The sequence below is a fragment of the Nyctereutes procyonoides genome, unplaced genomic scaffold (assembly GCF_905146905.1).
Source record: "Nyctereutes procyonoides isolate TBG_1078 unplaced genomic scaffold, NYPRO_anot_genome, whole genome shotgun sequence".
NCBI classification, from domain to species: domain Eukaryota; kingdom Metazoa; phylum Chordata; class Mammalia; order Carnivora; family Canidae; genus Nyctereutes; species Nyctereutes procyonoides.
This window is the reverse complement of record NW_026575044.1, coordinates 13,114,386-13,132,439: the sequence shown is the minus strand read 5'-3', so window position 1 is coordinate 13,132,439 and position 18,054 is coordinate 13,114,386. Positions and strand designations below refer to the sequence as shown.

General features: G+C 48.4%; 1 protein-coding gene across 6 annotated transcripts in view; it reads right to left on the bottom strand.

Annotated features, from left to right (window-relative positions):
* TP53BP2 (tumor protein p53 binding protein 2) overlaps positions 1 to 18,054 on the bottom strand; it is a 120,688-nt gene that overhangs the window by 32,381 nt on the left and 70,253 nt on the right. For 5 of the 6 annotated variants that reach the window (XM_055324478.1, XM_055324477.1, XM_055324481.1 and 2 more), the window contains one exon: positions 814 to 961. The exons of the other annotated variant lie outside the window; for it this stretch is intronic. In XM_055324478.1, coding sequence (XP_055180453.1) covers positions 814 to 961 — 148 coding nt within the window. The remainder of the gene's footprint in view (positions 1 to 813; positions 962 to 18,054) is intronic. 6 annotated transcript variants of the gene reach the window in all.

Below are 18,054 nucleotides of genomic sequence, written 5' to 3'. Positions count from 1 at the left end.
TTCATTTGAAAAGGATCATGTGGGTTTCTTTACGTGAATAGTCTAATCTAGCTCTTTTGTGAAGGGAAAAGAAGTAAACAATTCAGGGAGAGAGCACAAGACCTTCCAGAACACCCAACGGTAACAAAGTCAGCCAAAGAGGAACAAGAGGCCTGGGCCTAGGCCTGGGAGACAGGGAGCACTCAGCTGTGGGCAGGTATTATGAATGGTGTGGACCTAATTAACACAGTGTGCAACCATGCTGGAACGTTTGGCACCCCTAGAAGAGGAAAAGAAGCAGTGGGAGGTCACCCAGGCTGTAAAGGAACAAGGCAGAAATTATGGAAAATTACTCACACATCTACAAACTCCTAAAAGGCCAAAAAAAGACCAGGCTGTCCCATTTTAGAGTTCCAAAGGACTATAGTGAGGGATTGATTTCAAAGCTTAAAATAATGCCTATGATTTCAGCACTGCCATTTGCCACCATGGTAACTCGACACTGAATAGCTTTCCCTGAAAACCTACAAAAACTTGGAGAGGGCAAAGCAATCAGGATGCCTCAAATGTCTAATTCAGTCAAGCTGCAGCATACAGAAAGTACTACTTCTTGAGCATTTTACGGGTATGCCCCAGAAGCTTCCAATGGTGTGCCACCTGCCTGTCTTTTGACCTTTCACACTGCGGGGTCCTCACTGTACTGCAGGAAAGGACAAGAGCAGAGAGGCTCCCTCTGTCACAGTGAAGCTATGCCCTGAGGACAAGCGCACTGCACGCTGTCACGTCCAGATGTCAGCAGTAATAAGCAGCAGCCTAAGAGCCCAGGTCCCATACCGGAGCCACACCACACTTCAGCTAGATGGCACTCGCTCTCGCCGGGCTCTTTGCACAGATCCACCACATCTCTGCACATCGTCTCAGGGGTCACTGGAACCTCGGTGAAGTGCTGCTCGCTGTCACTGAGGTACACGGTGAGAAACATCTGCCAACAGAGAGAGACAGCAGCTGTCAGTGTCCACACTGGCGGGTTTCACTCTTTACCCACCTGGGATTGTGTTTTACCCTACATTCACTCAACTCAGGGAATACCTCCTCCACGTAAGTCAACGTGTATCAGGATAAAATACAAACAATCTGAAGAAATCCCACTGTGGCCATCTATCCCATGAAAATAATTCTTCTCACAAAAAGAGAATGTAAAGGCTTTGGAACAACCACTCTGTGGACCAGCACATATTCTATAACGATGATTAATGGGCCACCAACACAGGAAAAAGCTGGGATTCTTAAGGCCATAAAACAGCAGAATGAGCAGAATTTGCAGGGCCCTCAGGACTACATAGGCCTGCCCACAGCCACGCACCTCCCCCTCCAGCTCGGACTTCCTCACCCAACCCACCCCTAAGGAGGGGGCAGAAAGCTGCATTAGGCTCTTCTGTGCAAAAAGGCAGCACCTGGTTAGGGACAGTGACAGACACAGGTAAGCCCAGTGCCACAGGGGTGCAGTCGGGTGAGAGGAGGAGCCATGCAGGGGAAGACACACCCCCAGGTAAGGACGCTCAGCACCAGGCACCTTCCAGCTCGTCTTTCACCCCAACCACATTTTCTTAAGGTCATCGAGTCCTCCCTTCTTACAGCCAATGCTTGCTACTCACGTGAGCACATGCCATATAGAAAGTCACCCGGAACATGAGAACACATCAGAGTAACCCAGAAAAATTAACACCGTGGGTACTGTTGAAATGGTAAATTAACATGAAAAAACTGTACAGCTTCCCAGGGTGAGCTGAGAAGTTTTCAAGCTAATTATACCCGGTTCTTCCCATCCTGACAAACCGTATTAATAAAGACATTCAGTTCCGGGCCTCAAGCAGACAGGAAGGCAGCACTTTAAAACCACACAGAAACCCTAAGGCCTTGACAAAAATCACTTGGAAAAAAATAACAAAGATTCACTAAGCTCACAGAATCCCCTCTGCTGCTGCTCTGACAAAACACACAGCACATTTAACAGCGGAGCTACATCATTTACACTCTGGTATCACACAGCGCTTGTCTGGACTCCCCACCCACAACACTTTTGGTCAAGTTTAATGCTTCAAACACAGTGTTTTCACTGTAAACCACAGACATGAGATATTTGTCACATTACAGGAACATTTAACACAGTCTGTATGCTATGCACACAGGGTACAAGAGACAGGCCTGCTGCAGGGTCCAACACCTCCCTGTGCCCACAGCTCCCTCTGGAGAGCTCATGCACATGGGGTCATTACCTTCCTTTATAAAGGAAGAAAAAGACTCACAGAAATGGTCTACTTGGCTACTAAAATGACAGGGTCAATTCTGCTCTTTTGATCCATTTTCTACTCTGCAGGCTGTTCCTTACAGCAGGAAAATATTAGGAAATGCTCTAGGTAACCATGGTAACCCAAACTTTAGTAGAGATCTGGTCTTTTACTTTCTGGAAATCAGTTTCGTTGACTTAAAAATACAATCACAAATAAGCATAACAAGAGATGTGTTCTGAAAGCCCACAGGAACTTCTACCTTCCATGTGCAAGGATGCACTCAGGGTGACGGGCTGTGGGCACCGTAAAGCCCACAGCAACTTCTACCTTCCATGTGCAAGGATGCACTCAGGGTGACGGGCTGTGGGCACCATCCTGAAGTCTTGTGGCACACTGGCAGGTGGGTGAGTGGGACACCACTCTGGACTCCCCCGGAAGGAGGTCTGGGCTCTGCCCCTGGCTCTGTGATTCATTAGTTAGACCTCCTTGGGGAAACCAAGTCACTTCTCCTGAGTCTCAGTCCTCATCTTCAAAGTAAGAGTCTTCCACTCCGAGACCTGCCACTGACTTTGGGCATCAGAGTTAAAGCCAACCTTTCTGCACGCTGCAGCCAGCCTTCAGGCACGGAGTGAGGGCCTGAACAAAGGCAGGGAGAAAGGACAGATTCTGTAAAAAAGACAGGATCTGGAGACAGAAGGGGGGAGGTAGTGTTCTGTGTGAGTGGCACAACTCAGGTGACAGAGTAAACTGAGGAGTAAAAGCAGGCTGCTCGGCATGTGGCTGTGTCAGGTGGGGTGAGAGCTGGGGAGGGAGGGGGAACTGGTCTCGATTAGCAGACTCCTGCCCTGCCCACCAATACCTGTCCCCATTACCTTTGGGGGCCTCCTCTCCTAATCCCCTCCCTCCCTGGGATCCTCACACGCAGCACACAGCAGGCAGGCCCAGCCCCTGGAGCCTATCCACCTGCCCTGCTCTGTCTGCAGCCAACTTGGCTGCCCCTCCAGGCCCTGTAGTGTTTTGTTTTGTTTTGTTTAAAGATTTATTTACTTATTTATTCATGACAGACATAGAGAGAGAGAGGCAGAGACACAGGCAGAGGGAGAAGCAGGCTCCATGCATGGAGTCCGACGCGGGACTCGATCCCGGGACTCCAGGATAGCGCCCTGGGCCAAAGGCAGGTGCCAAACTGCTGAGCCACCCAGGGATCCCTGGGCCCTGTAGTTCTGCACTCATATGCTACCTTCTCAGTGAGGCCTTCCTGGCCATCCTTCCCCAAATCCCAATGCCATGTGTGCACAAGCTCACACTTCCCTGCTTTGTGCTCTCCTTGGCACAGCCGCTCACATACCATGCTGTATGTTTAGTTAACTTGTTTTTATCCTGCCTTCCCTTCTAGAACATACACTCCACCCAGGCTGGTGGTCTGTCCCTTCAGTGCTGTATCCTCAGCACTGTGACCTCCACGGCCTGGCAGGCAGCAAGCACGCAGTACTTGTTCATGAACAAGCGACTCCTGTAGCTGGTCCTGCATCTGACAGGCTCACCTCAGACTTACTTTCAGGGCAAGTCTCCCTGTGTGCGTGGATGAGCCTGCGGCCCATGCAACCGCCAGAACTCTGATGGAAAAGAGAGGCTGCGTCCTCGTGGTTCTTGAGCTCACACCAGCCAGCCTGCTCCACTTCAACACTCTTTTCACTCATTCAGTACTTACAGGCCATCTGCTCCACAGACCAAGGCCCAATGTGGAAATAACCTTCAATAAAAAGCTAATACAGCCCAAGGCACAAAATTCAAAACGGAGGGGACCATGTGGAAAGGGACACAGCACTGTGGTCTGCAGAAGCCCACCACTGGGAGCACAGGGCAGGGAGGGGAGGATGCAGAGTACCTCTGGGAGGGGGGCAGCAAAAGGTGCTCAGCACATCAGTCCTCCCATCCACATGCAGATGCAGGGATGTTCTGGAGGGCTCCTGGGCAGCCATGCAAGCAGAATGAGACACCAGCCTGGCTGAGGAGACAGTATGTAGAGAGGCCCTGGGGAGGGTCCAGTTTGCTCTATCTGTGGAAGAACAGGGTCGGAGTAGAGGCAGCAAGGGAAAAGGATTAGAGGGGATTAATGAGGCCACGGGACCTCAAACTGGGGCATGGACAGAGGGCTGTTAACCTCAGACCTCTGGGCTCCACCCTCACTTTCTGATTGAGTAGATCCGGGAAGGGGGCCGAGACTGCATTTCTAACAAGCTCCCATGTGATGTGGATGCCACTGGTCTGGAAACCACTGTTCAAAGGCCAAGGCAAAGAATTTGGATTTTAATCAAAGAGCCCACTGGAGGCAAATTGTTAAGAGACTGAGACACAAGTGGTTGCCGGGGGCTGGGGGAGTGACTGCTAACACATGCGGGGCTTCGTGTGCAGCAATGAAAACATGCTGGCATTACTGTGATGGTTGTATAGCCCTGTGGAAAGTCTAAAACCACTGAACTGCACACTTCAGAATGGTCTCATGGTCCTTGGAGGATTCCAATCAGGGCAGTGAAGTGATGTCATCTAAAACACTCTGGCTGCTGCATGAGCAGATCCAGGGGATGGGCATGCAAGCCCAGTGCAGGGGAAATGTGGCACCCAAGCTGGAGGACAGCCCAGACTGCAGGTGACAGCAAAGGTGGTGACAACGGCTGGGTATAGATTTATTTTGAAGGCAGAGCCAGAGACACACTTGGTGGGCAGCAGGTGGATGTGAAAGCAGAAAGAGAGACTGGCGTGAACCCAGATCTGCTGCCTCGGCACCTGGGTGAGAGACACAGAGGTAAGAAGGGGGCCAGCTGGGGCAGCTGTCTCCCAGACGCCAGAACAGACTCGAGGAGGCTGCTCACTGCACATGGCTGGCGGCTGGTGAAAATACAACAGGAGAACGGAGGCCCATGGGCCCAAAGCTGGGCAAGATCAGCAAGGGTCAGCAGACGCAGAACAGAGCTGAGGGCTGTGCTGGAGCTGGCTGCACAACGTCCAGGGGCCCTGAGAACACGGACTCAGCAAAGGACTGAGAGAGGCCATCCACAAGAAAACAGAAACTCAATCCAAGGCGTGCAAGGCCCTAGAAACAAAGTAGATAGAGTGTCTCTATAAAATTCAGTTAACTTAGGGTCTTGAAAAGATGCCTGTGGGCAGTCCCGGTGGCTCTGCGGTTTAGTGCCACCTTCCACCCAGGGCGTGATCCTGGAGACCCGGGATGGAGTCCCACGTCAGGCTCCCTGCATGGAGCCTGCTTCTCCCTCTGCTGTGTCTCTGCCCCTCTCTCTCTCTCTCTCTCTCTCTCTCTCTCTCTCTGTGTGTGTGTGTGTATCTCTAATAAATTTTTTTAAAAATCTTAAAAAAAGAAAAAAAAAGAAAAGATGTCTGAGAACCAACCCCTAGCCCCACAAGTGGCACTTGGAGGCTGCCAGACCAGACCAGAGACCCCGAGGGGAGGGCGCAGGCCCAGCACAGCAAAGCCTCCCAAGATGGTCTGCCTTAACACTGCGCAGAGGAAAGCTGACGGAGTCCCAGACAGAAGATGCCTGACCAAAGGGGTATGGTTTCTATTCTAGCAGAGGGGTCTTCCTGGGGTGTGTAAAGGCCAGAGACCAGCCCAAAAGAGATGAGACTGGTGGTGGCAATAATGACCATGACTCGTTCTCTAAACTACTGTCTGCTGCCCAGTGTCCTGGGCTCTGCCAAGACAGCCCAGCCCACAAGCCCTCTGCACCAGGCCAACCCGCCAGTCCCACCCTCACCTCTATCCTTTGTTCCAGAGATTATTCTACTTTATACATTACAAAGACAATTTGCCAAGTTTGATGGATTTCTTAGCTGGCCACCACAGCACAGTGGCAACAACTTGGCCAGAAGGGGTGGCCTGAAGCCGGTTGAGGACACTTTACACTAAGTGACCACAGAGGGCCCTCTCCCCATATGCCACCTCCAGGTGGACGAGAACCATAATGGCCACATTATTTGTAACTGATGCTTCTCTCTCCTAGAAAATGATCAGTAAAACAAAGAAAAGGCATCCCAACTCTGAAATAAACTTTTAAACTCATTTCATCCACTTTTAAATGTATACACATAAGTATATCCCCAAGTTATAAAGGTTAAATATCACTTACACTAATATATCACTTATAATTTAAAATCTTTTAAGTTATAATCTGGCCACAATTATGGGCTTTACTGTGATAATTTATACCTATTTAAAATTTTATAGAGGAAGTGAATCAGGGATTTTCTCAATAAATATCAATGCTCTTCTTACTTAAAAGAGTAGCAAAAAAAAAAATGAGAAAGAGGATCAAAAGAGACGGCTGGCTAAATTAATCATATTAACCCAAGAAAAAGCAGGTGCACACATTCTTCATGTGGCCACGTTACTTTTATCTTTTTTCACAAATTTGCTGTGCTCCAAAAGGGTGAAAAAATTCTTCAAGCTGTAATTTAATTCCCTAAAAAATGACATAAAAGCAAGGTGAAGTTGTATTTGGTTTGTTTTAAGTTTTATTATCATGTTGAAAAATCTACCTTAAAAAAGATACTTGAGTTGACTCTATCAAATAAGTCCTACAGAGAACAATTTTGGCCTGTAACTCATGAATTTTTAAAGATATAAAATAAAATTGTTAAATCTAGAAGTTTCTAGCATCTGATACCAAAACATTTTAGAAGGAAAAAGCACAAATTTTCAAAAACGTGTGGGTTATGCAGTGTGTTGTTACAAGACAGTTTACCACTCCTTTTCTACAAATGGGACGATGGAACATAAATGTGTATACACACGAGCAATCCAAGCATAGAAAAAAGCCTGGAACTATATTCACCAAACTAACAGTAGTTATGCCTTGGTGAGAAGATTATAACTTCCTAGGAGCTCAGTTACGCTTAAATTTTCTAGAATGATTACACGATGTGTATAATAAAATTGTTATTTGGATGAAACCAGTGGCTGAAATCAGTAAGATGAACACAAGATGCCACTTTACTCCACACACCACCACTTCCCAGGGCCTTGCTGCTGTGATGTGTACGGCAAGTATGTGTTCCATCGTGCTTTTCTTGGGCCACCACGCTGCCTCAACTTTAGTCAGGGGCCACGAGAAACAAGCAATCAAGAAACAGATCTTAAGGGTGCCTGGGTCTGCCTTGGCCTCAGATCATGATCTCAGGGTCCCAGGATCGAGCCCCGCATCAGGCTCCCTGCTCAGCGGGGAGTCTGCTTCTTCCTCTCTCTCTCTGCCTCTCCCCCTGTTAGTGTTCTCTCTGTCAAATAAAAAAAAATCTTTAAGAAAAAAGAAAAAAAAAGGAACAGACCTAGAAGTCCACTATATCAGAACAGAGTATTATTTGGCCATAAAAAAGAATGCAGGGCAGCCCCAGTGGCTCAGCGGTTTAGCACCGCCTTCAGCCCAGGGCCTGTTCCTGGAGACCCAAGATCGAGGAGTCGCACGTCAGGCTCCCTGCATGGAGCCTGCTTCTCCCTCTGCCTGTGTCTCTGCCTCCCCCCCCCCCAGTGTATCTCATGAATAAATAAATAAAATCTTAAAAAAAAAAAAAAAAGAATGCAGCATGGAGACATGCTACAACGTGGATGAACCATGAAAGCATTACCCTGAGTGACGGAAGCCGGACACAAACAGGACGAGTCCCGAACACTCAAGGGCACAGAGACAAAAAGCACAGTAATGGTTGCTAAAGGCGGCGGCGGGGGGGGGGGGGGGGTGTTGCTTCTTGAGAGTATGGGGCTTCCTGTCAGGGTGATGGAAACTTCTAGAATTGGTCCTGATGGTTACATAACCCTATGAAGTCACAAAAAACTACTGTACCGCACACTTCACAGGGTGAATTTCACGGAACATGAATTCTAGCACTATTTAAAAGGCCTACTGCCTTCTTTCTGTGTAAGATACAAAAATCTCTTGAGGGAGATGAAATGTGTTTGTAGAAAATGAGATAATTTACTACCAAAGCACTGAATGAGACTGAAGGTAAAATGGAAGATCAGAAATGAAAGAAATACACATGATCAGAGACAGGCTGAGGTTTTGGGGCAAAGACACAAATTCATGGAAAGCATAAGAATAAGAAAACTCCAGTAACCTATTTCCAAATATGTCATCTGTTCCTGCCACCTGCCACATATACCTGAAAACACCATATTCTCAAGAACCCAGAGATGACTTCATCGGCTCCCTGGCCCACAAGGAAGCACCCAATATGGGACTTCCCAGGGAGGCTGTCATGAGAGTCCTGCCTGTTCTCATGGACTCAAGCTCCGGGCTTGTTCCTGGGAACCTTCAAGGTGAGTTACCTGCATCACAGATGTGCCTGGGCTCCACGAGGACCAAGAACTGAGGGGGTACCTGAAAGCACACACCTCAGCGGGGCAGCCCTCTGGCCCTCCTGCCTTCTTGCCCTCCATAGGACTGAGACCTGGAGCAACCCCTCCCAGGGGCAGAGACAGACAACACGCTAACTCCTTGCCAACTCGTCAATCAAGAACTTCATTTTTGTAAGAATGAGCCACAAGGAGAAGAGATCCCTCGATAAACAATAAACTCTAAAGTATACTTCAGAGCATGGGAATAACAGGCAGGTCACCAGAGATAAACTGCAAAACCTGGGGGGGGGGGGATTCATTGTTTTAACTAAAGTGAAACAATGAGGTGCCCACTTACAGCAATTAAATTAGTAATTTGATTAAAGATTCAACAGAGGGGCACCTCGGTGGCTTAGTAGTTGAGCATCTGCCTTCGGCTCAGGTTGTGATCCCAGGGTCTTTGGATGAGTACAGCATGGGGCTCCCCGCAGGGGGCCTGCTGTTCCCTCTGCCTATCTGTGTCTCTCACGAATAAATAAAATATTTAAAAAATAAAAAAATAAAAATAAAAGATCCAACAGAAATGAGACCATAGAACAGTGCTTCACCTGACATGATGATGACACTATATACATTGCTAAAATCTGCTTGGAAAGTAAAATGTGTTTTACACAGAATTATGTTTACCTCATGACCTTACTTCTGGGAATTTAAACTAAAGAAATAACTGAAATGAAGAAAAACTCTAAATGCTGGAAGATTTTCACAACTGTGTTAGATCTACGAAGGGTAATGTAGAAAACTAAACATCTAGCAACACAGAAAAGTAAGTTTAAAAACTGATGCTGGAAGGGTTACGACCCCGCTGCCAACTAGTACAAGTACAGTGTCTGGAAAGTGGTTAAGATCAAGCCACAAAGCAGAATTATGTGAAGCTGTAGACTATAACCATTTAAAACACACATACAGAGGAACTGGCTTGCACAGAATATACAGGAGAGCGGGTACAGATACCACTTTAAAATGTTCTCAATGTTAATAGATTTTTACGATAATTTCAGCATAAAAGTAACTGTGATAAAAGAATGTGGAAATACTCCACCAAACGTGGTGGCTGTGACGATTATTTGCATGGACTTCTCAAGTGCTTGATCAAAGAGGAAAGGCTCCTGGCCCGGCACTGCCCACCATCCTGGCATTCTGCAATAACTCACGCCCGTCAGGGCCTAGGAAGACTTGCCCTTCCAAAATTTCAAAGTCACAGGTTATCTTCATTAAAAACAATGGGTCGCAGATTTATTTTTAAGAGCTCCGTTTTAGAGGACATGTATTCACTGTGACTATATGTTATGCTATTAACGTAAGAATGACTCATTTTCCAAGAGGCATTATCTCAAATTAAAATTTGGAAGACTCTTCCAAGAGGAAGCACACACACACACACACACACACACACACACACACACAAACCGAAAACTGGTCAGGGCAGTTATAAGAAATTTACTTTGTGTCAGAGGCTACAGTTTATTCCTTTAATTTAAAAAATCACGTAAAGTTCCACAGAAAGAGAAAGGAATCAAGGTCTCATTAGACAGAGGAAACAAGGCTCTGTGTTAACAGCTCTGGAGTTTCTGACTCCTAAAACTTAAATCCCCTGGGTTTACCTAGGAGAAAAAAAGAATACAAAAGGGGGAAATAATGTCCTTCAGAAGAAAAGGAACAATCCATAAAAAGAAGGACACAAATCTTCCCCAAGCCTGACAACTCACAGGGACTCAGTGTAAGGACAGCCAGCTAGCAACAAGGCTGGTGAGGAGATCAGGGAGGAGTCGGCCCCATTTGGGATTTGACACACCCCTGTGCAGGGAGAAATGCAAACCACCACTTTCCTTTTACACTGTGCTGTACCCTGCCCACAGCCAAGGCCCAGGGTGGCCTTCTGGAAGAGAAACCCTTCAGGGCGAACATCTCCCCTAACACAATCAGACAGAACAGGGACTGAATGAACAAACAGGAGCATCAGCCAAAGCTTTGTCAGCCCAGCCATGGCTGCGGAGAACAGAAGGGCTAGAAATGACATGCAGGTCATCCCCACCTTCCAGGATCTCCTGCCACACCTCCTCACAGGTGGGCTTCCCTGTGAACCAGGCTGCCAGCCTGAAAGCCCAGTGTTCCGCCCAGATCTCCACATCCACTTGTGTGGGGAGCCTCCCTCGGGGTGCAGAGATGGGCATCTCCCAGTCCTGGCCCTCAGAGACCAGCACAGCTTTGTTTTGGCTATCAGGGCACCACTGCTTCCAGGCTGCCTTGACTCCTGCCCAGAATTTACTCTCAAGGCCACTGGGCTGCTACTCATCAATCCTTCATAGAGGACCATGAGTTACATCAACCAGCACTCCATTAAGGGTCAGTGATGTTTAAGCCCACTTGAATATTAACAGCACTGCTTTTTATTACAGCATATTTTAAAATCAGTCCATCAGCTTCCATCAGCCACATTTGAGTTAGTTAAAGCAACATCATAAAATCATAATCAATGGGTATTTTTTCACTCTTTTGGCCACTCCAGCATGTGAACAAAGTTAGAAATCAACAACATGGGAAGTTTCAACAGTGATCTGGACAGCAAGTAAGTCCATCAAACAGGGAGATTGCCAACCACTCAGTGTCATCCAGAGAACAGTCATCTTCCAAGATAACCCCCATTCCAGAAAAAAATAATACAGCAAATAGGAAGCAGCTACTCTGAGAGAAACATACTCTGCATACGGAGACATCATGCTCTCTCAGAAAGCTGCACACTGCTCCCAGACGTCTATTACATCCCCACTTCGTGCCTGCAAGCCCACAGCATTGCTGCCTCTGAGACTCACGGGCCTGGTGTCCTCCCAACGTCCATCCCTCTGAAGAAGCTCCTGGTTCTGTCCCCTTTCAGCCCCAACTGCTTGTTGACCTGGACATCTTTCCCACCTGCACCCGCTAGCATTTCCTAAGCACCAACTAAGCCAGCCCAGGCACGGCTGGACAAGGCAGGGACAGGAAGGCCCGCAGCCCCCCCGGAGAGGCATCTGCACAGAGAGGCATCTGCATGGAAGCCCAAGGGGCCACCTGGAACCCCTGGGAGGAGACATCCCATGAGAAGACTCAGCAGAAACAAACAGAAAGAAGGGCAGTGCTAATAAGCTCACTCACCAGGGCCCCGAAGGTCAAGAGCAAGTAGGCTTTCTAATACAAAAGGTCACTAGAGCCGTTCCCAGACTGCGGTCCCCAGACCAAGGACATGGGCATTATTAGCCAGGGACCTGTCACAGCAGAAAGCGTTGGCCACGGGGTCCCCCCTCCCAGCAGACCTCCTGAATCAGAAGCCCTTGGGGTGGGCCCCAAAACTCCATCACAGCTTGAGGAGCACCAGCTTGGAGGGTTTTGAGCAGGGATGGGACACAGAGCTCACTTTCAGAGTTATCTCACTAACAAGTGACCACCAAGCATAGTGGCCTGTCCAGCACACATAAACCATCGCAGCACCAGGAGCTAACATGGTAACAGTATTGAAACATTCACGGGCACTCATATTTATCTTTGCAGAATTTGAATTTCAGAGAACTTGGTTTACATGATCTGTTGCATGGTCATGGGCTCAAATCACCAAATGAGAAACCTAAAAAGCCATACTTTTCTTCACTCATCTCCTGGGTTAGCTCACTTGTAGGTACACCCTGTCCCTTTAGTGTCCAAGTCATCCCTATGCTTCTAGAATAACTGAAAGACCCTCAAACTGCCGTCAGCACCTCCTCCACACATACACATATACACACACACCCCTCCAGCCACAAGAAAATTTTCTCTTTGCTTCTCCAACGTCCACTCACACACAGTTGTTTATACCTGTCTTATCTACTTCACTGGTCTACAAATTCCTTTAGGACAGAGATTCTGACCCTTAAAGGCTTCCTCCACCCCCCATGCTATCTCAGATCTCACACACAGCAAGTCCACAACACGTGCTCACAGAGTTGCATGGATGCTGCGGGGCAGAGACGCAGAGCTCCGTGGCAGCCTGGAGAGTCAGCAGAGCAGAGCATGAGCAAGAGTGAGCTCCTCCACAAACGTGTGGTAGAACTTCAAAGTGAGCTTTCCCAAAGCAGACAATGGCTCAAAGGAGGAAACAAGGCATTCTGCTTATTTTATTTTATTACAATTTTATTTATTTATTTATTTATTTATTCAAAAGAGACACAGGCAGAGGCAGAAGCAGGCTCCATGCAAGGAGCCTGACATGGGACTCGATCCGGGGTCTCCAGGATCACGCCCCGGGCCAAAGGCAGGCGCTAAACCGCTGAGCCACCCAGGGATTCCCTTTCTGCTTATTTTAGAGTAACTTAAGAAATCTGTCCTCTCCTTTTCAACTATGCCTTAGGCCTGACATAGATCTCAAATTCCAAATATATGCTGCAGAGCAACTTGCATGAGGCCACTCTGCTTTCAATATCTGTCATAAACAAACACCAAATACACTAAGAGGACTAAAAACTATATTTAACTAGGTCACCGCCCACCCTGACCCTGCCGTTCTCTACCACTGGCGCTGGTGCTTCGTGTGTGCAGGATGATTTCAGAGAAAGGCACTTTTCATCTGATTTCTCGCTTTTTCTTCACTAAGCACACTATTTCTCAGAGCTACCCATGATGCCATAAGGACAACCAGTCCAGGGTTTCCAGTTCTCCCTTTTCTGTCTCATACACCAATGAAGTGTTCCTCCACCTTCAAAGGTTTCAGCTCTGTGAACTCTCTAAAGAAGCTCAAAAGCTAATCGCAATATAGGTGGGTGAGAACCACCCCCACACCAAGAAGACCAAACAAAAGAACATTCAGGGGCTCCTGGGTGGCTCAGTCAGGAAAGCGTCTGCCTTCTGCTCAGGCTTCTCCCTCTCCCCCTGCTCACGTGCACGCGCTCGCGCTCTCTCTCTAATACATAAAATCTCTAAAAAAAAAAAAAAGGAACACTCATTCACTCAAACAATATTAAGTCCCCACAGTGTGTCAAAGAGTGCGCCAAGTGCTAGAAACCCTCAAGGGAAGGGCATGTGCCTGGCCTCCAGGAGCTCCAGGGGGCTGTGAACACCTGGCCACACCTCAGAGGCTCTGCAGGAAGAGGAACATCACGTGTGGGGCCCAGGAGCGTGAGAGCACAGGCGTGGCATCATAACCACAGTCCTCCAGCTGCTGAAATGTGAAGGTGGGGGCAAGACTGGACACATAAACATGGACAGGTCAATTCTCAACCCAAGCTGCAGTGTACACACCTGATGTCTCTCTCTCAAACACAGGGTCACAGCGCAATCAGGTGGCACAGAGCTCGCTGTGGACGGAAGTGTGTGATGGGCTAAACTTGCCGTGAGCACCAGAACACAAGTGCCTAGCCCCCCACCAGCCCTAATGCAGATCCCCCCTAGGGGCACTGACGAGGCAGGAGGTGCATCTCCTGGAAGGGAGACGCAATGCCAACGGCAGGCCAGAGAATGTAGTGGGAATGGATGCTGACTTGTTTGATGTTTTGCATCTTTCCATCACATCTCCTGTGAGGCTCAGGACTCTGGAATGGAAGCATGTGGTTGGCACAGAAGTGCTGAAACCCACCAGGCTAGCCATCAGACCCTTTTCACCTGACTAGGGAGCTCATCCCGCACTCCTGGAGTATTCTGGAGAGGGAAGACCATTTCAGGAAAAATTCCGGGTAACCAGTATGTAGAATGGACCAAAGGGGCAGAGAATAAAGCAGGAAGATAAATAAGGAGAGGACGGCAGGAGCCAGGCCAGGAGGCGGAGGGAGCATCAGGGGCCAGGGCGGGGCTGGGATACAAGGATGGCATGGGATGGCAGGGACATGCAAGACCCAAAGGAAAGGGGGCCAACCCCCACCTCTCCAGCAGCTTGCAGCAACAAGCAAAACCTGCCAGGGAAGACCTTTCTACCTTTAAAATAAAGTCTTATCCAAAATAGCCCCCTTTTTCTAGAAATCAGCAAATTACCAAAATGACCCACCTATCACAAACTAGCTAGCGACTGTGGTTCAGAAAAACAGTCAGGAGGCCCTCTGTAGACCTGAATTTCCTAGATGGCTGGCTTCTATGCATCTGTTGACAAGAGGAAGCAATCCCTGATTTAAAAGACAATTGGTAAAGGTACTTGTAGGGGAACCCAGCAAAGCTGCCAAGGCGGTCCAGTCACCTGGTCCAAAGTACAGTTGCTATAAAACATTTTTTAGGTTAGGGCTTCCTTCAAAAACCGGATTTGCCCTACTCGGAACCCCAGTGAATGACCACTCCTCTGGAGCTCTTCAGAACTCCCTAATTCTATAAAGTCTGGTTTCTCTCTAATCCCTTAGGAAGAAGCTTGCGGGTACAGGAGCAGTCTTCCCTACTCCTGCCTTGTCTTATTCTCAACCCTGGGAGGTACTCCTGCTGCTTCTCTCACCCTGGGTTTCTCAGTGGCACGGCGGCGGCGTGTCATTAGAGCAAACTGTGTCCATCGAGTCTGTGAAAGTCAGTAAAGGGAAAGGTCACTAAGGTGGATTCTGGGTGCAGAAGGGGAGGCTGAAAGAGGCAGCCCCATGACTCAGGGTCAGTGTCAAACCCAACAGAAGAACCCTCAACCAGGAAGAATCCTGAACTCCAGGCCCCAATGGGAAAGATGGGCACTACAACTCCCGCAAGAAGTGAGCACCCCTGCAGCTCAGCCAGTGACAAGTCACCATCACCCTCAACTCTGCCTTTTCTCCAGCGGACTTTGCTTCAGAACAATCCCTCCCAGCCTCCTCCTCTTTGCCCATAAAACAATGTTCTTCTCCTTCATTGGCTGGACTTGTCCATGGTCTTGACGTAGCTCGCAGGTCCCAAACTGCCATTCTCTGCTATTCCCAATAAACCCAGTTTTGCAGGTAAAGTGACTGCTTTATTTAAGATAACAAGTTCACCACCAGTTCACACTATTGGCTGGGCCCTTGGGGTGATAAGGTATGGCTTTTGCTCCCTTTACACTGCTGTCTGTGGACCTTCCTCCTAAGGCCCTGAGATGCATTCCCACTCCCCGCCTCTCCTGCTGATCCCCTCTGGCTCCTGCACAACCGGCTCTCCAACGTCTTTAGAATTGATGAGTTGCAGGCCCTCTTCCTGCTATCACTCCCCCAGGGCTACCGCATCCCCACCAGTGCTCCCGCTATACATGGAGTGCCAGTGCTCCGGGGCTGCACTGCTTCCTCCTGCCTATGCCCCCAGCTCAGACTCTGCCCACATGACACACAGGACCAGCTCCTCCTGTGCTGAACTCCAACTCCAGGTCTCAGTTGAACTGGCACTTCCCTGGCCCCCAATCTAAAGCAGACATCCCAGCCAACTGATCCTACTGGAATCCCACTCTCACACTCTTCCTTTCCTATTCTCCATGTTCCCCCTTCCTCCCCATTCCACTCCATGGAAGGTAAGCCCCCTGGCCAGTTTTATCCTCTCCTGGTTCCATGGCACTTAAAACAGTGCCCGAGACACAGCACACAGTCTCAAAGTCTCTGCTAAACTGATGTTGGCCCAAACAGCCATCCAAATACAATCAACAGGTTAAAGAGGACGAATGAACAATGATTTATGGTGATCTCATCCAAAATCAGTTTCTGGGGGCGTCTGGGTGGCTCAGCTGGTTAAGCAGCTGCCTTCACCTCAGGTCATGGTCTCAGGATCCTGGGATCAATCAAGCACAGGTCAGATCACTACTGTACCACTCATGCCTCTGGAACCAGCTGAAGATCAAAGATTGGGGACAGCACCCAGACCCCTGCAGACGTGACTTAAGTCTTCCCATCCTTCGGGTCTCCCTACACACCCATTCACTTCTGATCCTTTCTTCCAGCATCATGGCCTTTCCAGCCCTGTTTAAGAACACCCTCCAGAGAAGAGGATTTCACACACTTCCTACAAATGGTAGCCATCCCACCTCTTCTCTCCTCCTGCCAATGCCAGGGAGGGGCTGAGATCTCCACGGAGCATTCAAGGCACACAGACAACAAGCACTAAGTGTTTTTCCATTGCACTGGGCACTCGGGTCTCCTTTTTTTTTTTTTTTTAATTTTTATTTATTTATGATAGTCACAGAGAGAGAGAGAGGCAGAGACACAGGCAGAGGGAGAAGCAGGCTCCATGCACCGGGAGCCCGATGTGGGATTCGATCCCGGGTCTCCAGGATCGCGCCCTGGGCCAAAGGCAGGCGCCAAACCGCTGCGCCACCCAGGGATCCCTCGGGTCTCCTCCGAGTCATTCGACACTCATCTTCTCACCCAGTTTGGGTTTAAATACAGAAAAATGTCTTTTCCTTTTCTGACTTAAGCAATTGTAGTTATGTCCTAAAGAGCACTGCTTGAAGTTCTCATTCACCAAAAGAACACCATGGCCAAGAGTATACAGAAAGAGCCTGATATAGGCACTGCTGCCTCAAAGAGTGTTTGTCTGCAGGCAGACCTGGTTCATATCTCATTTTGGCTGAGTGACCAGGAGCAAATTCCTAAAACCTTTTGAGCTTCAAATTCCTCATCTGTGGAACAAGGATGAGAAGACTGGCTTCACAAGGTCATGGGGAAATTGGATGGGATTGGGGGGCACAGGTGGGGTCTCAGGAGGAACTCCTGCACCCTCCCCCGGGAGAGAACCTGGAGCACAGGGCTTTTGAGCCCACAGCTGTTTGCACAGAAGTGTTCTCCTCCACTGTGTAAGGTCAGTCCACTGTGCAGTCCCTCTTCCATTACTAGCACTAGCGCCTTAAACTGGAGTTCTAGACCCATTTACTCATTATGGCTTCCTACTACTTTTCTAACCTTGTGTCTTAGAGGCTTTTACTGTAGTGTTTGAAATGTAAATAAAGTAGTACTGAGCTAGGGCAACCTGGGTGGCTCAGCAGTTTGGCACCATCTTCCGCCCGGGGTGTGATCCTGGAGTCCCCGGATCGAGTCCGCGTCAAGCTCCCTGCATGAAGCCTGCTTCTCCCTCCACAGGCTGGAGGCTGTGTCTCTGCCTCTCTCTCTCTCCTCTCTCATGAATAAACAAATAAAATCTTTAGAAAAAAAAAAAGTAGTACTGAGCTAAAAATGTATTTCTAAAGAAACAACTAAAGTAGGCATGTAAGAAGTAAAAGTTCAGTATTGGGCAGCCCTGGTGGCTCAGTGGTTTAGAGCCTACCTTCGGCCTGGGACCTGATCCTGGGGACCCGTGATTGAGTCCCACATCGGGCTCCCTGCATGGAGCCTGCTTCTCCCTCTGCCTGTGTCTCTGCCTCTCTCTCTGTGTCTCTCATGAATAAATAAATAAAATCCTTTAAAAATAAAGTTAAAAAATAAAAAAATAAAAATTCAGTATTTACTGGCCAAATGAATATTTTCAATGAAAACTTAGTTCTCT